The sequence below is a fragment of the Colletotrichum fructicola genome (genome assembly GCF_000319635.2).
Source record: "Colletotrichum fructicola Nara gc5 chromosome Unknown KSG_Nara_v1_contig02, whole genome shotgun sequence".
In the NCBI taxonomy this organism is placed as follows: domain Eukaryota; kingdom Fungi; phylum Ascomycota; class Sordariomycetes; order Glomerellales; family Glomerellaceae; genus Colletotrichum; species Colletotrichum fructicola.
In genome coordinates, this window is record NW_027094052.1 from 5796604 (window position 1) to 5812131 (window position 15528).

Below are 15528 nucleotides of genomic sequence, written 5' to 3' on the forward strand. Positions count from 1 at the left end.
GAAAGCAAGCACATGATGTGGACACAAGATTGACAATGTACGCGGTCTATTTTCCGGTTTATCTATGGACAAAGCCACTCAAAGCTCCCATCACATTTTCATCTCGTCTATCTCGACAAAGTCCATATCAGGGGCAAACAAGACAACCCCTTAAACGCGGGAGATGAGGTCCTCTCTCTTGGGACCGGTGCCAATCCAGACACACTTGACACCGACAAACTCCTCGATGAACTCAATGTACGCGCGCGCCTGCTTGGGCAGGTCGAAGTACGTCTTGGCGCCGGTGGTGGGCGTGTTCCAGCCCTCGAGCTCCTTGTAGACGACCTCGGCCTTCTCGAGCGTCTTGAGGTCGGCGGGGAAGGAGGGCAGCTCCTCGCCCGTCTCCTTGTCCTTGTAGGCGACGGCGACCTTGATGGTGGGGAAGGTGTCGAGGATGTCGAGCTTGGTGAGGTTGAGGGCGGTGTAGTGGTTGAGGTTGGCCGAGTACTTGACGACGACGAGGTCGAGCCAGCCGCAACGGCGGGAGCGGCCCGTGGAGACACCGATCTCGTGGCCGATCTTGCCGAGCTTCTCGCCGACATCGTTGAGCTGTTCTGTGGGGAAGGCACCGCCGCCGACGCGGGTGGTGTAGGCCTTGACGACACCGACGATGTGGTTGATCTTGCGGGGGTTGAGGCCGAGCTGTGGATTATGTCAGAACAGTGTAGAAGGGGGTAGTGATGGATTGACTTACACCTGTGAAGACACCGCCGAGGCCAGTGTTTGATGATGTGACGAAGGGGTAGGTTCCGAAGTCTAACCTGGTTAGTTGTGAAAGCCATCGCTGTTGGAATGCTACCTACTCAGGTCAAGCATGACAGCCTGGGCACCCTCGACGAGGATCTTGGTGTTCTTGGCCTGCGCGTCGGCCATGATAGGGACGGCGTCAACGACAAACGTCTAAACCTAGTCAGCGCATGTTTGATCCTGGGCAAGAAAATGCGCCATACCCTCAGGTCCTCTCTGTACTGCTTGAAGCGCTTGATCTCGTCCTCGATGTCGTAGACCAAGAGGTCGCCGAAGCGCTTCTTGAAGCCGGTGGCAAGCTGGCGCAACTTGCGCTCAAAGACCTCCTCGTCGAACATCTCGCTGATGGTGATGCCGTTGCGGGCGGCCATGGTGCTGTAGGTTGGGCCAATACCGCGCTTGGTGGTGCCGATGCTGTTGCCGCCGAGCTCCTGCTCCTCGAGGCCGTCGACCTGGATGTGGCAGTCGGTGATGATGTGGCATCGGTCGGAGACGAGGAGGCGGTCGCGGATGTTCTTGAGGCCCTTGGCCTCGAGGTCGGCCATCTCCTTGAAGAAGGTGGGGACATGGACAACGGCGCCGGAGCCGATGAGGCAAATGGCCTGGGGGTGGAGGAGGCCGGAAGGAAGAAGATCTGAAGGGACCAGATGTCAGCCAAGGCATGTCGTCGCAGAGGCACAGGCGAAAGACTCACGGAAGTCGTAGCTTACACCGTTGGCGATGACGGTGTGGCCGGCTGGGGGAGGCTGCTGTTAGAATGGTGTTCGGTTGATGGCATCAGGAGCTGGAGTAACTCCTACCATTGTGTCCGCCCTAGGGCCATCAGCATGCCATTGATTATCCATAGAGTACCGCAGTCCCAACCTGAGCTCTGGCGCAAATCTGCGCGTCCTGTCCAAGGCTATGTGGAGGGTTAGAGGGCGAGGTTGTGACGGAGGGACCAAGGGCGCAGCTTACACATCAACCAGCTTTCCCTTGCCCTCGTCGCTGCGGGTGAGAGGATGTGTTAGTTCCAGAGTATGTAGAGCAATTGGCGCAGCAGGGTATCATGAACGGCGATGTCTCCTGGTCATCGCGTACACCAATGGGGCCGGTGCGTGTACGCGTATTCCAGGGTGTATTCGGCGCGCTCGCCCTGCTGGCTGGGGCCATTGATGGCGAGGTAAAGCATTGGTATGGTAGAGCAAGGCAGAGAGAGTGTGTAAAGCAAATGTGCGCGTCTGTGGTGACAGTGACGATGACATGACAGGACAAGAGGAAGGGCGGCGGAGTGTGACAGCTTACCCCCACTGGGCGCCGAGAACGATGTCAATCGTAGCCATGGCGTCGGGTAGTAGAGAAGAGACTGGAAGTGAATCCAGTGTGTATAGCGAGCAACAAATACGGTCGATTGGCCAAAGTATGGGTTGCTGCGATCGCAACGTCGGTCTGCGATAATCCCAAAAAAACAATCAGAAGGGAGAAGACGCGGGGTTTAAAAATTCCCATGGAGGGGCAGGTTTTGCTCCGGCGGGGCTCCAACTTTGCGCTCCACTAAGAGTCATCACACTTAGTGCACCCAAGGTACACCTGCACCAGTTGGCAGCGACACCCGTGTGGGTGACTCTTTCCAATGGAATCCTTCAACGCGCCGCCGTTGCGCAATCGGAAGAAAAGTGTACGTACCGCGCTAATTACGTACCGATGGCCGACCACCACGCGGGACGGAACCGCCCGGAGTGGATGAATCAGGCAGGACCGGAAATCAGTCACGTGCAATGGCTGACTGAGCCACTTCTGCTGAGCCACATTTCATACAGCCACATCACCAACAGCCACAGCTTGAGCCACGGCCGCCATCCTGTTTGCCTGTGTCTACGCAAAGCTCCCTCTCTTAGACCCTTCAACATTAGGTTCAATGCACAGAGGGATGTGGCTCTCTCTCGCATGCTTTTCGAATACTATCGCGATCAAGTCATCCGTTGGAAACGTTCTCTGCTACCCGTGTCTTGTCATTGTCAGTCACACCAAGGGCAGACTGTGTTGGGTTGCTTCCATCACAGAGCGCCCATTCCATGTCTCAATTCCCAGTACTAAAACGACACTCTCCCCCCCTCGAATGCTAAGATGAGCTTAACTGTGTTAATCTTTTGGGTCCTGTGTTCCTGTAGACTCGTTTGCCCGTCATGATGCCGAGCACCGAGTTGGAGATCCACCAACTGAACCCATCATCCATGTCCGCTGCCGAGCAGGCCGAGAACAACGCAGTTTCTCTCACTTTTCCTCACTCTTCGTCATTCTTTCACAACCGTGTTATCAGTTGATGAAAATGTTGCTCCTATGAGGCCTTGGAATTGTTTCTCCCAGCTGCTTTGCACAATTTTCTCCCAGCAGGGGGACTCATGGCAACTTTAAATAACTCAATCTAGACCTTCTACAGGCATGCACAAATGGGCCAACTTGCATCTAACGCGCACCAACGGCCACCTTCACGTGGCTTCGCCCGACAGATACCACCAAGCCTCGGAAGCTTTGCAATTGGCCGAACGAGTGAGCGCAGCATCCCAATAAGCTCACTCTCACTCGGATGTCCTACCGAACATGGCAACAAGGAATCCCCAGACCCATCCACCCATCTCAAGGGCGAGCAGCTGAAAATTTGCCGCCAAAGAACCAATCACTCCCCTTGCCCGAACGCCATCCAATCTTATCAGATGGATCAGATAAACCTGCTCCAACCTCACCATCCCCCCCTCAGGCCATTATCAATCTAACCACCTTTCCCCAACCAATCATACCCGTCACGCCACTCCACAGCATGCTCAAAAAGACCCTGGAGCCATGCAGCAGAGTCCAGAGATCTCTAACCGAGCATCCAGATCCGGCAAGGCGCTCAGCTGCGACCCCTGCCCGAATGGACTGTTGGTACGCCGCCGGACCACCCTACACGAGCTTATTGCCCTTTTGCTTCACTCCAGCCGTTGGTGATGGCCTTGGACAGCTGCCAAGAAAGGACTGGTCTGCTTCGCTTCTGTGGACAAGAGCGCCACAATGCAGGTGCTTGACTCTGTTCAGTCTCCAGGCCACCCGCCAACTGGTAAAGCCTGACGTTTCTCGGGCACGTCGGATCGTAAAGAGCGCATATGGAGTGCATGTACATAATAGACAACGGTATCCGCGAGCAGCTGCAGTGAGTTCCTTTCTGCTCCGGCTCCTTCTCCCGCTTTCGTTACTTCAGATACGGTTTGTCAACATCGTGTAAACTTGTCAGCGTTCACCTCAACTCCTCCTCAACCACACCCTCCACCATGAAGTCTTCTTACGTCCTCCTCGCGACCCTCGGCCTCGCCGCCGCCCAGCAAAAGTTTACCGACGTGATCCCAGAATGCTCCGTCAAGTGCCTGACCCAGGCCGTCGAGGACGGAACCAAGTGCAGCAGCATCGACGACTCCCAGTGCATCTGCGAGGCCACCAACTACCGCAACATCTACACCGTCGGCGTCTCCTGCGTCCTTGCTGCCTGCGGCGGTGACGTTGCAACGGGTACGCTCGTCCCTCGGCCTGCTTCCTGGAATTTTCCATGAAGCCTACATCTGCGATAACATGCTGGTATGGAAACTAGTTTACACTCACACACCACAGGTGAACTCCTCCCCGCAGCCGCCAAGTTCTGCCGCGAAGTCACCGGCGGAGCTTCCGCGCCACCCGTATCCTCCGCGTCCGCCGCCGTTTCCTCTACCGTCTCTTCCGCGATCGCCTCCGCAACCAGTGCGGCTTCCAACGCTACGGCTGGTGTCACCGGCACCAGTACCCGTACATCTGGTGCAACTGCTACTGGTAGTGGCGCTGCTGCATCAGGCACCACTCAGGCTGGTGCAGCTGCTGGTGTTGGCTCAATGGGAGCTCTTGGTATGCTCACATTGGGCGCTCTTGCTGCATTCTAAGTGGCGTCTTGTCAAGAGAGAAGGGCACAAAATCTGCTGAGATAATTCAGCGAGGTTGAGGGACAGACAAGACAATGCAAATATCCTGTAAAATGATATGGCGGTATATTCGTTCCTCTTTATAAAGCATTACGCGTCTATGATTACTCCGTCTATTTGCTCTCAGAAGCTATACCTATGGCCTCTTGATGATCGGAACAGCGGTATTGGCTTCCGCATCCCCATCCTTGGGCGCGTTCACCCAACTCTCAATCCGTTTGGACACCGCACCGCTCTTCTCCTCCACATGACGGAAGTACAAATCAGCGCATACCCAGGTCAAGGTGAATATGATGCTCGCCGTCGCCGTCCACGCGAAGAGCAGTGTCCAATGATACTGTAAAGCTTCAGACATTATCAGATGGACAGGATCCTGCGGCCTCAGCAGCCTCCAGAAGAAGTCCCTCAGGGGACCCTTCAGGATGATGGGCGGCAACTGATGCACGAGGTACCACGAGAACGAGATCTTGCCCAGATACTGCAACACTGGCGCTTCGAGCCGCCTCGCCACAGATGGGGAGGTTGCGATGACCGAGATGACCATCAAGCCGCCCAGAGACTGGTAGCAGGATCTGACGACTGAGAAAGTGTTGCGACCGGATTCTGCCCAGCGTCTCGATCGGATAGATGCCAGCCACTGGTAACCGACGTGGGCCACCCCGGTCCCTTCGTCGCCCTCGAAGCACATGAGATACAGGCCTCCAAGCAGAAGAATGGTCTTCGCCAGGCCAACAAGCCTGGCTCTGCTTGCCGTAGCCCTTCGCGGGAATAAGACTCGCGATCCAATGACGGACCACTCATGCCTCGCCTGTATGAGCGCAACAATCTCCGCCAGCCACGCGCCGCCAAGGAAGCAGAACAGATCCCAGTACCCATGATAGATGAAGTACCCCGCAAGCCCAATCATACCCACAAGCTTATGCTGCGTCTTCCACAACGAGCACCCAAGCAGCGTCAGGTACAACACACACGACCCGCGAAACGTCACCGGGATCGTCCACAGCTGATTGTTGAACCCCTCATGCCACGCCAGATTCATCGGCTCCGCGATATCAACCAAGTAATCCACCAGCAGCCTCGCATGCTGCAGCGGCGCCGTCCACGGCTTCAACCCGCGCGTCACATGCTCCGCAAGCGGCCGCGTCGTGACGCCGACAAAGTACGCCGCGTTCGCGAGCACGGTGATGGGTATGATGGGCAGGTACAGCCGCAGCCAGCGCCGCATGAGCGTCAGCTGGAAGTACCGCGAGAAGGCGCCCTCGCCGCCGCTGCTGCGCGCGAGCACGCTGTGCGCCATGGCGTAGCCGCCGATGATGAAGAAGAGCGGCACCATGGAGTGCACCGCGAACGGCAGGCGCACAATCGGGAGCTGGAAGACCCAGCGGTTCTCGGAGGAGGGAGAGGCCCAGAAGGAGTTGTAGGGCGCGGCGAATTCGCCCATGATGTAGTGGTTGTAGGAGACCGAGACGGCGGCGATGGCGCGGACGCCGTCGAGCCAGCGTATCCTCTCCATGACCGGTAGATAGAATCTGTGAAGAGGATGTCTAGTTTCGTGATGTGAGTATTTGTTCAATGCTGTTAAATCGAGATACTAGCATAAAAAGGTTGGATGAAAATGGGTTCAAAAGGGTATGGCCCCCAAGACAAGAGCAATATGCGGAAACCGGACTGCCTGGTGCCTGGATGATCGGAGAGATGATCACGTCAAAATGCTCCGCCGAACGAACTCAGCTTTAGCCATATAAATCAGATCGGCATTCGACAACCATAAATGGGCGTAAATTCGCCGAAGACGTTTCGTCAACCAGCGCAAGACACGGTCGGCGGCGAGTTTCACAATGGGCAGCAAGCTTGACTCGCCTCCCTGTCCAGCAACACAACGCGTCTTGTCACAACGATAAACTCTATTCTGGCGTCGCAGCCAAGCTGTGACAGGAACATGACTGACTCCTGTAACTACTCCCACCGGAAACTCCACTCCAGCATTGGCATTCCTGGTGGCCTGGGGACAATATGCGATTTCGAGTGCGATGGGGAGATGCGGCCCGAGGAAGATGGCCATCCAGCGGGAACAGCACAAAAAAAGCAGAGTCCACTTGTCTCACCGCACGATGCGACGATCTCGTAACGGTTCCTGCATAACGCGTCGTCTCATCATGTTACTCCTTCCGAGTTCTGGATGAACGTTAAAGAAGTTGGCATTGTATTAAGAGCAGCACGTCAACCCAAGCTTCTGGAAATCTGTGAGAGTTTGATTGTGTTCGTCCCGTCTTTCGTTGACTTTCGCCCGATCTCTGTCCATCCCATCTCCTTCGCACCACACTCTATTAAGCCACCATCACCATGTCTGAGAAGGGCTCAGAGTACAGCTCTGAGAATGAGAGCACATTAGTCACACCGATAGAGACGACAAAACCAGTATGGCCACTAGTAACCCCGCGGACCAGGAAAGAGTTGTACTACACCATCATCAAGTACAACTACTGCGTCTTTCCTATTAGTCTGGGACTCACATTCTGCCGTAAGTACACCGATGTTCAGCATTTCTATTACTCAGAGGGAAGCTGTTCTGACTCGCCGGTGTGTAGTCCTTTGGAAGCTGGCCTACGTAACAAATCGTTACCAAAATGCCGTGGCCGTTGACAACCAATGGAACTGGGCGACCATCCTCCAGACATCACTGCTGTTCTTCGGTCTTCTGGCCCAAATGCCACCGTACGTCTCCGTATGGAGCCTGTGCATGCCCATGCGACCAGGCTCGCACGCCCAAGGCCCGGCGAAGCGTGACTTCAGGAGCTTGAGAGTCTGCCTTGTGACGAAAGGTACAAACTTTGATGTAAGTGCACGCTTGAACGCCCCGTCGACGGTCTTTGAGCAAAACTGACATGATTGAAGACCGTCATCAGAGCCACCAGAGCCTGGGCACCGATGCAAAACATCCCAGGCGTGCGTTTCCACGTCCTGCTGGATGACGAGACTAAGGAAGTCGAGTTTCGCCAAGCACTCCCCTCCTTCGTCCAGATCGTCGTAGTCCCGTCGGTCTTCACCCCAAGCAAGGCTAAGTACAAGGCTCGCGCGCTGGAGTACTACCGCAGGAACCAGCAGCTCGGAAGCGGCGACTGGGTCCTGCATCTCGACGAAGAGTCCATGATTGACGAAGCTGTGATGGAAGCATGTATCAACTCCATCACGAAGAGCGACATTGACATGTTCATGGTACGTGCATTCCTGAGTTGTAGATCTCTGTGAAAAGGTTTGCTGACGAAGACGCGTTGAGCAGGGAACGCTGCACTACAACGACGTCAACCACTGGAAGAACAGCTTCCTCTCTACAGCCGAGACGCTCCGCTCGCAAGAGGACTTTGGGAAGTTCTCCTTCTCGGTCAGGATGCACAACAAGCCCATGCTTGGGTGGATGCACGGCTCTTGGATCCTGATCAACGGCGCTGTCGAGAACGCCACGACTTGGGACACCGACTGTCAAGCTGAAGACTTCTGGTTTGCCTATAACGTATGTTGATCTCCCCCGCCCTCAAGGAGGATACGAAAAGATGAAAGACTAACTTGAGCTCTATTAAAGTCTTCCGCAAAGGGATACAAGTTCGGATGGATTTGGGACCCCGTCCACGAACAGCCCAATGAGACGTTTCAAGACTTTTGGAAGCAGCGTAGGAGATGGTACACGGGCATCCTCTCTATCCCTAGCGTCATTGTGCAAATCTCGCTTGTGGTCAGCGTTATTGGTGAGCTGGTATACTGGATTGGGTATGTTTAGCTCCTTCTTTCCCAGTGCAATATTACATCAATTGCATTGCTAACGCTGGATACCACAGACCCATCTACACACAGCTCGGCGGGTCTTTCATCATCCCCAAGTGGCTTTTCATCTGGGGCCTCTGGCATTTCACCGTCGACACCCACAGTCTCCTTGTTGCATCATTCATGTCGGATCTCACGGCACCAGAGGGCGTGACGTGGCTTCAGACGGTGCAACATGCCATCCAGACGGTGTTGCTTGCGCCGATAGTCCGTCTCGTACAGGTCTCGGCTCTTGTGACGTGTATTTTCAATCCGGCCAAGGGGTTCGCGATTGTATCAAAGAAATAGAAGAGAGCAGTCATCGTAATAGACATTAGAGCATAGAGCGGGATGGGGGTATCGCTGGGCGAGCTTGTCCTCATTAATAGAACCACTAATTTAGACACTCGAAGGACCATGACCACAACGCCTAGTAGTGGTATGGGGAGCCCAGTCAGTGCCCAAGAAGCCGATGTAGCCACCTCCTGTCATGGAACGTGGACTACACCTTTGGACATATCATGGGCCGATCCGTTCTCTGCGGGTCCGATCGGTATGTTTCCGGAGGTCCCGCAGGGTGGCGCTCGGGTGGCGTCTCGGTACATGCACCGTTGGCTGAATCATAGAAAGCTTGATTTAACATTCTCTTGTATTAACGAGCAGGTACCTTAGTTAAAGGTAGCAATGATCTTGTCCGCCATCTCAGGCAGCGTCTTTGCAACGACGTCCATCTTTCCGAAAATATCAGGCAGCTCCTCTCCCTCCAAAGCCTCACAGTAGGCAGCGTTGAAGCTAGAAAACAAGTCAGATGATTATCAAAACAAAATTCAGTAGAGTGCGAACTCACCCAACAGTCTTTGCTGTTGACGCATCCCAGAGATGCGCAGCTGCAAACCAAGGCTTGCCGTTCTCAGACAGCTTCTTCAGAATCGGCGCATACGCCTCAGGCGTAGGCTTCGCCAGGCCCGACGAGTCGCACGACAGCAGATTCTCAACCGGCATGTCCACGCCTCCCCTCGAGAAATAGCCGCCCACGCGCGCAATGTCGCCCGCCGTGAAGCACCAGACAGTGAAGCCGGCGTCGCGCAGCTTCTGCACGCACTCGGCGGCGCCCTCGCGCAGGCGCAGCTTCTTCCACTCGTCAATCAGGTAGTTGACGTCGTCGTCGGTGCAGAACTCGCGCGGCTTCTCGATGCCGGCGTAGTGCAGACAGCGGTAGAAGAGCGACTGGAATACCTTGAAGAACACGACGTAGCGGCCGGACATGGAGAGATAGGTGTACTCGCGCTCGGCGACCTCGAGCCAGCAGCAGCCGAGAAGCTTCGGCTGGATGCCCCGGGCCTTGAGACGCTCGCCCAGGCGCTCGTCGATGGCCTCGAACAGGTGCTCGTACGAGACGAGGGTGCCGACGACGTCGAACACGATGTTCTTTGATGCGGCCATCGTGATGTGTGTGTGTGTTGCGTTTGTGTTGTGTGTGCGGAAAGTGGAGGCCGGTGAGTGAGGGGGTTTTGCGGGGTTGAGAACAAGACACGATTCAGAGCCTAATTAAGACACGGGGCGTGATGAAGTAATGAAAATGTTGGGTTGCCGGGTTAGAACTGAATCTGATGATGTGGCTTTTTCTGAGTAATCCTCATACACGGCGTCAGACAAGAAGCAGGTTAAATAACAGAGGCCACGATGCTTATCGCAGGCGAGGGCCGGCGGCCGATGCATATCACCAAACACGCGTCCGTGATCTCCAATCTTTCCCCGCATTCTGGAACACCCCCCGAGCGGTTTCGGGGTTGAACATCCCCGGACCGGAAGGGAGCGTTTTCCGGGCACTGGGCCCCTTGCTGCGCTGCGCACCCGGATGAGCAACAGAACTTCCGGTCGATCGGTTAAATCCAAGGGGCTATGCTAGATAGCCGGGCCGGTGTCTTTGGAAGCGTGGTTTGTAAGATGAGATGCTCGTGATGTCGATCTTATCTTGCGCACCGATGGGACGGTGCCGCGACTCCTATCGGCCCATCGGGCGCACCCTGCACGCTGGCGGCTCCACAGATAATGAGCGAACAGGCGAGGATACCCTCATGTTCGGTGAACTTTAACCAAGTCGGCCGAGACGCGTTTACGTGAGTGTTGGCTTAAAAAGTGACGCATCTCCAAGACTGAAAGCGCCGCACCGGCCAGTTAGTGAAATCAGTCCCCGACGAGTGATTTTGATCGTTATTATCTCGTACCCCGCTATCAGATCTGAACTCCTTCAAACTCCGCGCTATCACTATCACTATCACTATCACGATGGTTCTCCCGATCAGCAACCCAACAAAGTCCTACTGGATTGAGGGGGCTGAGTCCCCCCTCCGCAACTTTCGTTCGACCGAGGAGCTGCCCAAGGAAGTCGATGTGGTAATTGTAGGCAGTGGTTATGCCGGTGCGACGACCGCGTACTGGCTTCAAAAGGTAACCCCAGAAAAGCCCCCTTGCAACGGGTTAAAACCGCCGTCTGACCACGATTTCAAGTTCACGGAAAATGCGCCGCAAAAGCCCAAGATGCTCATGCTGGAGGCGCGCGACATTTGCGGCTCATCAACAGGCCGCAACGGCGGACAGCTGAGGCCTCACGCCTACTCCCGCTACAAGCCGTGGTCCGCCCGTTTTGGCCCCAAGGTTGGAATGGAGCTCATTAAGCATGAGATGGCGCATCTCCCCGCATTCAAAGAGCTCGCGGCTGCAGAGGGCATCGCTGAGGAGATCTGCCTAAAGTTCGGCGAGACCTTTGACGCAGCCATGACGGACGAGGCATGGGAGCGTCTGAAGGGCAACTACGAGGCCATGAAGAAGGACCACGGAGAAGGTGACGATGTGGTCAAGGTCTGCAGGCTGATTGAGGATCCGAAAGCCGCGGAGGAGTTCACACAGATGAAGTCTTGCGTGGGCGCAGTGGTGCATCCCGCCGGTCAAGTGTGAGCATCGTGTCCTCTTCAATGCCAAGACTTCAGGGGTAGCTGACAAATTTTCGCAGATGGCCGTACAAATTCGTCCACGCCTTGCTTAGGAAGGTCCTTGAGACGGGCAACCTGAACCTCCAAGCACACACACCCGCCGATAGCGTTTCTGAGAAGGGTTCCGACGGCTGGGTGACTGTCAAGACTCCCAGAGGCGATGTGAAAACAAAGGCTGTGGTGCACGCCACCAACAGATGGGCTTCGCACCTTCTGCCCAATTTCAGTAACCTCATCTTTGAAGACAGATGCACTATCGCGTCTTTAAAGGCCCCAGAAGGCTTCATCAAGCATACTGGCGCTCAGCACTGGGATAGCAACGTGAACGTGAGTTTTCAATTCATCCTGTCTCAAGACCCCTGAACAGGCATCTGATGAACTTGGCCAGAACTACCATCTTCAACTCCCGCCACCGTACAACAACATCATTATCGGCGGCGCGAGGCAACTTCTCTGCCATTACCCGGACAAGTGCATCCTGAACGACGAAGAGGATCAGCAATTTGAGGGTGCCCCCGAATTCTATGAGACATGGCCATCATCCGATATTGTTAGCTGGGAGGGCGGAGAAAAGGCAGAATTTGCTAAGCCTGTCAATGAGGGCGGCTGCTGGTCTGGTGGTAAGTTAACCTCATGATTTTTACTAAGACAGACTCGTTGACATCTTTAACAGTTGACTCCTCGAGCATTGACGGGTTCCCCTTCGTCGGAGCCATCCCCAAACAAGACGGACATTTCGTCACAGCGGGATTCTCAGGCCACGGTATGTACACTTCTTCTCAAAAGGCTTCACGATCAAAGCTAACAAATGTCAAGGCATGCCCAGAATCCTGGGCTCTACCGCTCATCTCACCCCTCTCATCCTCGATGCTTTGGGTGTCAAGTACACCGTTCCGTCGATAGTCGCACCGTTCCCTCCCTTGCCGAGTCCCTTCTTTGCCACTGCTGAGCGGATTGAGAAGTTGCAAAAGGTTGATGCCGCGCCGAAATGGGAGGAGGAGAGAAAGACCAGTTTGGAAAGCGCGAAGAAGCCGTTCTGCAACGACGCTCGCAGCCGTCCGAGACTGTAGCGTGGAAGTAGAGGAGTAGAAGATCCATTGGGAGCCTCTTCATCTGTAAAAAATGGGGCCTCGTGTATATAAAGTGCTCAATAATTGGGCCGAGGAAATAATGAAGACGCTACAATACAGCACCTATTGAATCCACTTTGGAATAGCTGATTGTATGTAGAGTGAGATACGAGTGAGATGCAGCGCTAATATTCAGCACAGTCCCGGCGCACAAGCTTCACATCAACTTTGAACCACGCTCGGCAACCTAACAAACACATTGGAATAGTGGCCTTAGAGGCACATCTGCACAATTTGACTTTCAAAGTTAGTGCTTCCATTTTATGTGAATTGGGGTGATTTGTGCTGGCGCAGGCTACGTGGTCCTCTTGGATTCAGAGCTGTGTACAACGAGTAACGGACATCAAGGTCGGGCAGGTATCTACAGGTCGGCGAGATTTCAAGCGGAAGGTAAATGTACAGTCTCTTTACTAATTAAACAATGACTAAACGAGCGGGGTGCCGGGTCGAGCCTGACTCAGTCATCTCGCGTCTGCCCCGCCGCCGATGGCACACCATCGATCGCCGCCAGCTCCCCCGCATCAATGTCCGTCTCCGCGGGCTTCTCCGGCACCAGGCGGATGAGGAAGACCATGCAGGGCACGGCCAGCAGCAGGATGGCGCAGTTGACGATAAACGCGACCTTGGGGTCGGCGCCGGAGTTGGTGTTGATGGCGTACGAGACAGCCTGTCCCGCCGTTTCGAACGCTCTGAAGAGGCCGCCGGTTCTGGAGCTGGAGGCAACGTCGGTAGAGAAGGTGCCCAGGATCCAGTAGAGAGACAGCTGGGTCCAGTAGCCGGTCGTGAAGATGATGAGATAGGGGATGTAGGCTTCGGCCCATCTTCTGCCGTGGCTATTGGGAGCCAATGTCAGTAATTTTGAGGGCGAGGAGGAGGAGGAGGAAGAATGTACGTACGTTTCGTAGTCCAATGCCGGCTTCGAGAGGCCGAACTTGCCGTACTCAATGCCAATCCAGACGAAGCAGGCTGCCTGAGGAATGGACCACATGGCAAAGGAGATCCATGCTCTCTTTGACTGGGACCAACGGGTGTTGTCCAGAAGCCTTCCGTAGGCAATGACGAGCGGGATGGTGATCGTGGCTGAGGAGCGTGTTAGATGGTTTCCTAGGTAATCCTTCAGGTACGAGGACTGCTTACGCATGATCAAAGAAGACAGCGCGCGAGCACGAACAGAGAAATGCAGGGAAAGATAGGTCCCCATTGTTCCACCATAGAAGAACGAGTAGAAGGAGGGAATGAAGATGAGCCAAGTCTGCACCCGGCGTTAGTTTATGACAGGAGTCTTAACGAAGAAGGGGGAGCTTCATACCTTGGGACGCTGTGCGTGCTTCCAGAGGGCAGAGAATTCCTGCTTCCAGCTGATGCTGGGAGACATTGGGATCTTGGCACCGTCTCTACGGCGTACGCGCCTGGTGGGCGAGAGGAGGAATGCCCAGATGACACCGGTGCACTCTGTGAAAATAGCCTTGGTTAGTTACTGTAGGCTTAAACAAGCACGATGGGAAGACTTACCGAAACCAACGAAGATGAGGTACGTAGACCACGCAATACCGCCGGCAGTGCTATCGGAGTAGTTGGTGGAGAAGTTGATTGCACCTCCCATAACACTGCCAGAGTTTCTCATTGCGGACCAGATACCCAAATAGAAGCCTCTGTCGTCTTGCTTCGGGTACGAAAGCATTGCGGTCGTCTCGGCGACGTAGAGGAATCCCGATGTGAAGCCTCCAATCAGCTGAAGAGGTATTAGACTGGTTCAATTGCTCAATGGCAGTTACAAATGTGACCTACTCTAGAGAAGAGAAGGTACCAATCAACACCGTACTTGGCGTTGACATAGTAGGCAGAGCCAGCCAGGGGCATGGCAACGGCAGCAATCATGCAAGACCACTTGATGCCGAATTTGTTGATCAGAGGTCCTCCGAAGAGGGTCATCACGCAGCCAGCCGCATAGTTGAGCGAGGTTGCCAAGTTGGCGAGGTACGGGGTGGAGAGTCCACCACCTCCGAGGTTGGAGATGGCATCGGACATGGCGGGGCCGACGAAAGACAACCTGCAACAGAAGACACACCATTTAGTTTCCACACTTGCATCGATGCACAGCCGTTTGCTTTCACTCACGCTCCAAACAGGATCATCTGCCAAAGAACACTGCGCCAGAACTTGGTGAACTTTGGCGCGCGCAGGTACGCGTCGTCAATGCCATAGTGGTCGGCTTCAATCACATGGCTGGGCACAGTGCCAAGCTCAGTGGTGTCGTCGACCTTTGTGTCGTCTTTCGTGGGTTCAGGAGCCATGGTGAAGAGACGGCGAGATTTGGCGTATCTCGATTAAGAAGAGATCAGTGCGGCAAAGAGAATGTGTCTCAACGTCCATTGGAGTTATATATTCAAGCTTTTTGGGGGTCGCCTATCAGTCGCCCAGACAGGAACTTGGAACGTCCGTATCAATGGACTTGGTTTGAGTGAGGCCCAGGCGCTGCGGAGGGCCAGTCAGGAGTGTGCCATTGTCATCCATGGCACACCGGCCTGGAGATAACAAGTGACACGCGCCCATCTAAAATCCCCGATGCGTATCTGTCAAGCGGATGGCCCTTGCAACAGCAGCAACCTTGCCACTAGATTCCGATCACCTTCAATGAAACGCAACTGTTCCTGGCTTGGCATCCAAACTCCAAGCTGGCCGGCTTCACAATGTCAAAAGCCCAATTCAACATCAGACAATCCGTTCAATTGAACATGGCAATTGAACTGGCCAGGCCCTCTGCTAATAATGCCAACATGTCGCCATCAAGGTATCAAAACATGAGCCCATTTCCCCAGACGGCCAGTGTCCTCGCACCCCGCTGACATCCCGGATGGC

The 15528-nt window shown here is 54.8% G+C and overlaps 7 protein-coding genes across 7 annotated transcripts; 3 read left to right on the forward strand and 4 right to left on the reverse strand.

Annotated features, from left to right (window-relative positions):
* Nucleotides 1–150: 150 nt before the first annotated feature.
* Nucleotides 151–2108, reverse strand: CGGC5_v004400 (Adenylosuccinate synthetase; the record flags this gene model as incomplete). Its single annotated transcript, XM_032024550.1, has 9 exons — nt 151–681; nt 734–795; nt 843–939; nt 990–1420; nt 1481–1522; nt 1587–1599; nt 1651–1687; nt 1744–1773; nt 2071–2108. 9 exons carry the CDS (start codon nt 2106–2108, stop codon nt 151–153), a joined length of 1281 nt encoding a protein of 426 aa, XP_031878884.1.
* Nucleotides 2109–4073: 1965 nt separating this feature from the next.
* On the forward strand, nt 4074–4709 carry CGGC5_v004401 (uncharacterized protein; the record flags this gene model as incomplete). The annotated part of the gene is made up of 2 exons (XM_032024549.1): nt 4074–4308; nt 4408–4709. The coding sequence occupies 2 exons, from the start codon at nt 4074–4076 to the stop codon at nt 4707–4709; spliced, it is 537 nt and encodes a 178-aa protein (XP_031878804.1).
* A 175-nt stretch (nt 4710–4884) lies between these two features.
* On the reverse strand, nt 4885–6261 carry CGGC5_v004402 (uncharacterized protein; the record flags this gene model as incomplete). Its single annotated transcript, XM_032024548.1, has 1 exon — nt 4885–6261. The coding sequence occupies one exon, from the start codon at nt 6259–6261 to the stop codon at nt 4885–4887; it is 1377 nt and encodes a 458-aa protein (XP_031878803.1).
* Nucleotides 6262–7091: 830 nt separating this feature from the next.
* bre-3 (Beta-1,4-mannosyltransferase bre-3) lies at nt 7092–8855 on the forward strand (the record flags this gene model as incomplete). The annotated part of the gene is made up of 6 exons (XM_032024547.1): nt 7092–7269; nt 7337–7584; nt 7644–7964; nt 8029–8259; nt 8329–8513; nt 8582–8855. The coding sequence occupies 6 exons, from the start codon at nt 7092–7094 to the stop codon at nt 8853–8855; spliced, it is 1437 nt and encodes a 478-aa protein (XP_031878802.1).
* Nucleotides 8856–9214: 359 nt separating this feature from the next.
* On the reverse strand, nt 9215–9989 carry hadL-0 ((S)-2-haloacid dehalogenase; the record flags this gene model as incomplete). The annotated part of the gene is made up of 2 exons (XM_032024546.1): nt 9215–9338; nt 9394–9989. 2 exons carry the CDS (start codon nt 9987–9989, stop codon nt 9215–9217), a joined length of 720 nt encoding a protein of 239 aa, XP_031878801.1.
* Nucleotides 9990–10835: 846 nt separating this feature from the next.
* Nucleotides 10836–12609, forward strand: CGGC5_v004405 (uncharacterized protein; the record flags this gene model as incomplete). The annotated part of the gene is made up of 6 exons (XM_032024544.1): nt 10836–10997; nt 11058–11500; nt 11560–11866; nt 11928–12159; nt 12213–12302; nt 12356–12609. The coding sequence occupies 6 exons, from the start codon at nt 10836–10838 to the stop codon at nt 12607–12609; spliced, it is 1488 nt and encodes a 495-aa protein (XP_031878837.1).
* A 517-nt stretch (nt 12610–13126) lies between these two features.
* CGGC5_v004406 (UNC93-like protein 2) lies at nt 13127–14963 on the reverse strand (the record flags this gene model as incomplete). Its single annotated transcript, XM_032024543.1, has 7 exons — nt 13127–13502; nt 13566–13749; nt 13807–13921; nt 13979–14121; nt 14182–14401; nt 14458–14719; nt 14788–14963. 7 exons carry the CDS (start codon nt 14961–14963, stop codon nt 13127–13129), a joined length of 1476 nt encoding a protein of 491 aa, XP_031878819.1.
* Nucleotides 14964–15528: the final 565 nt, after the last annotated feature.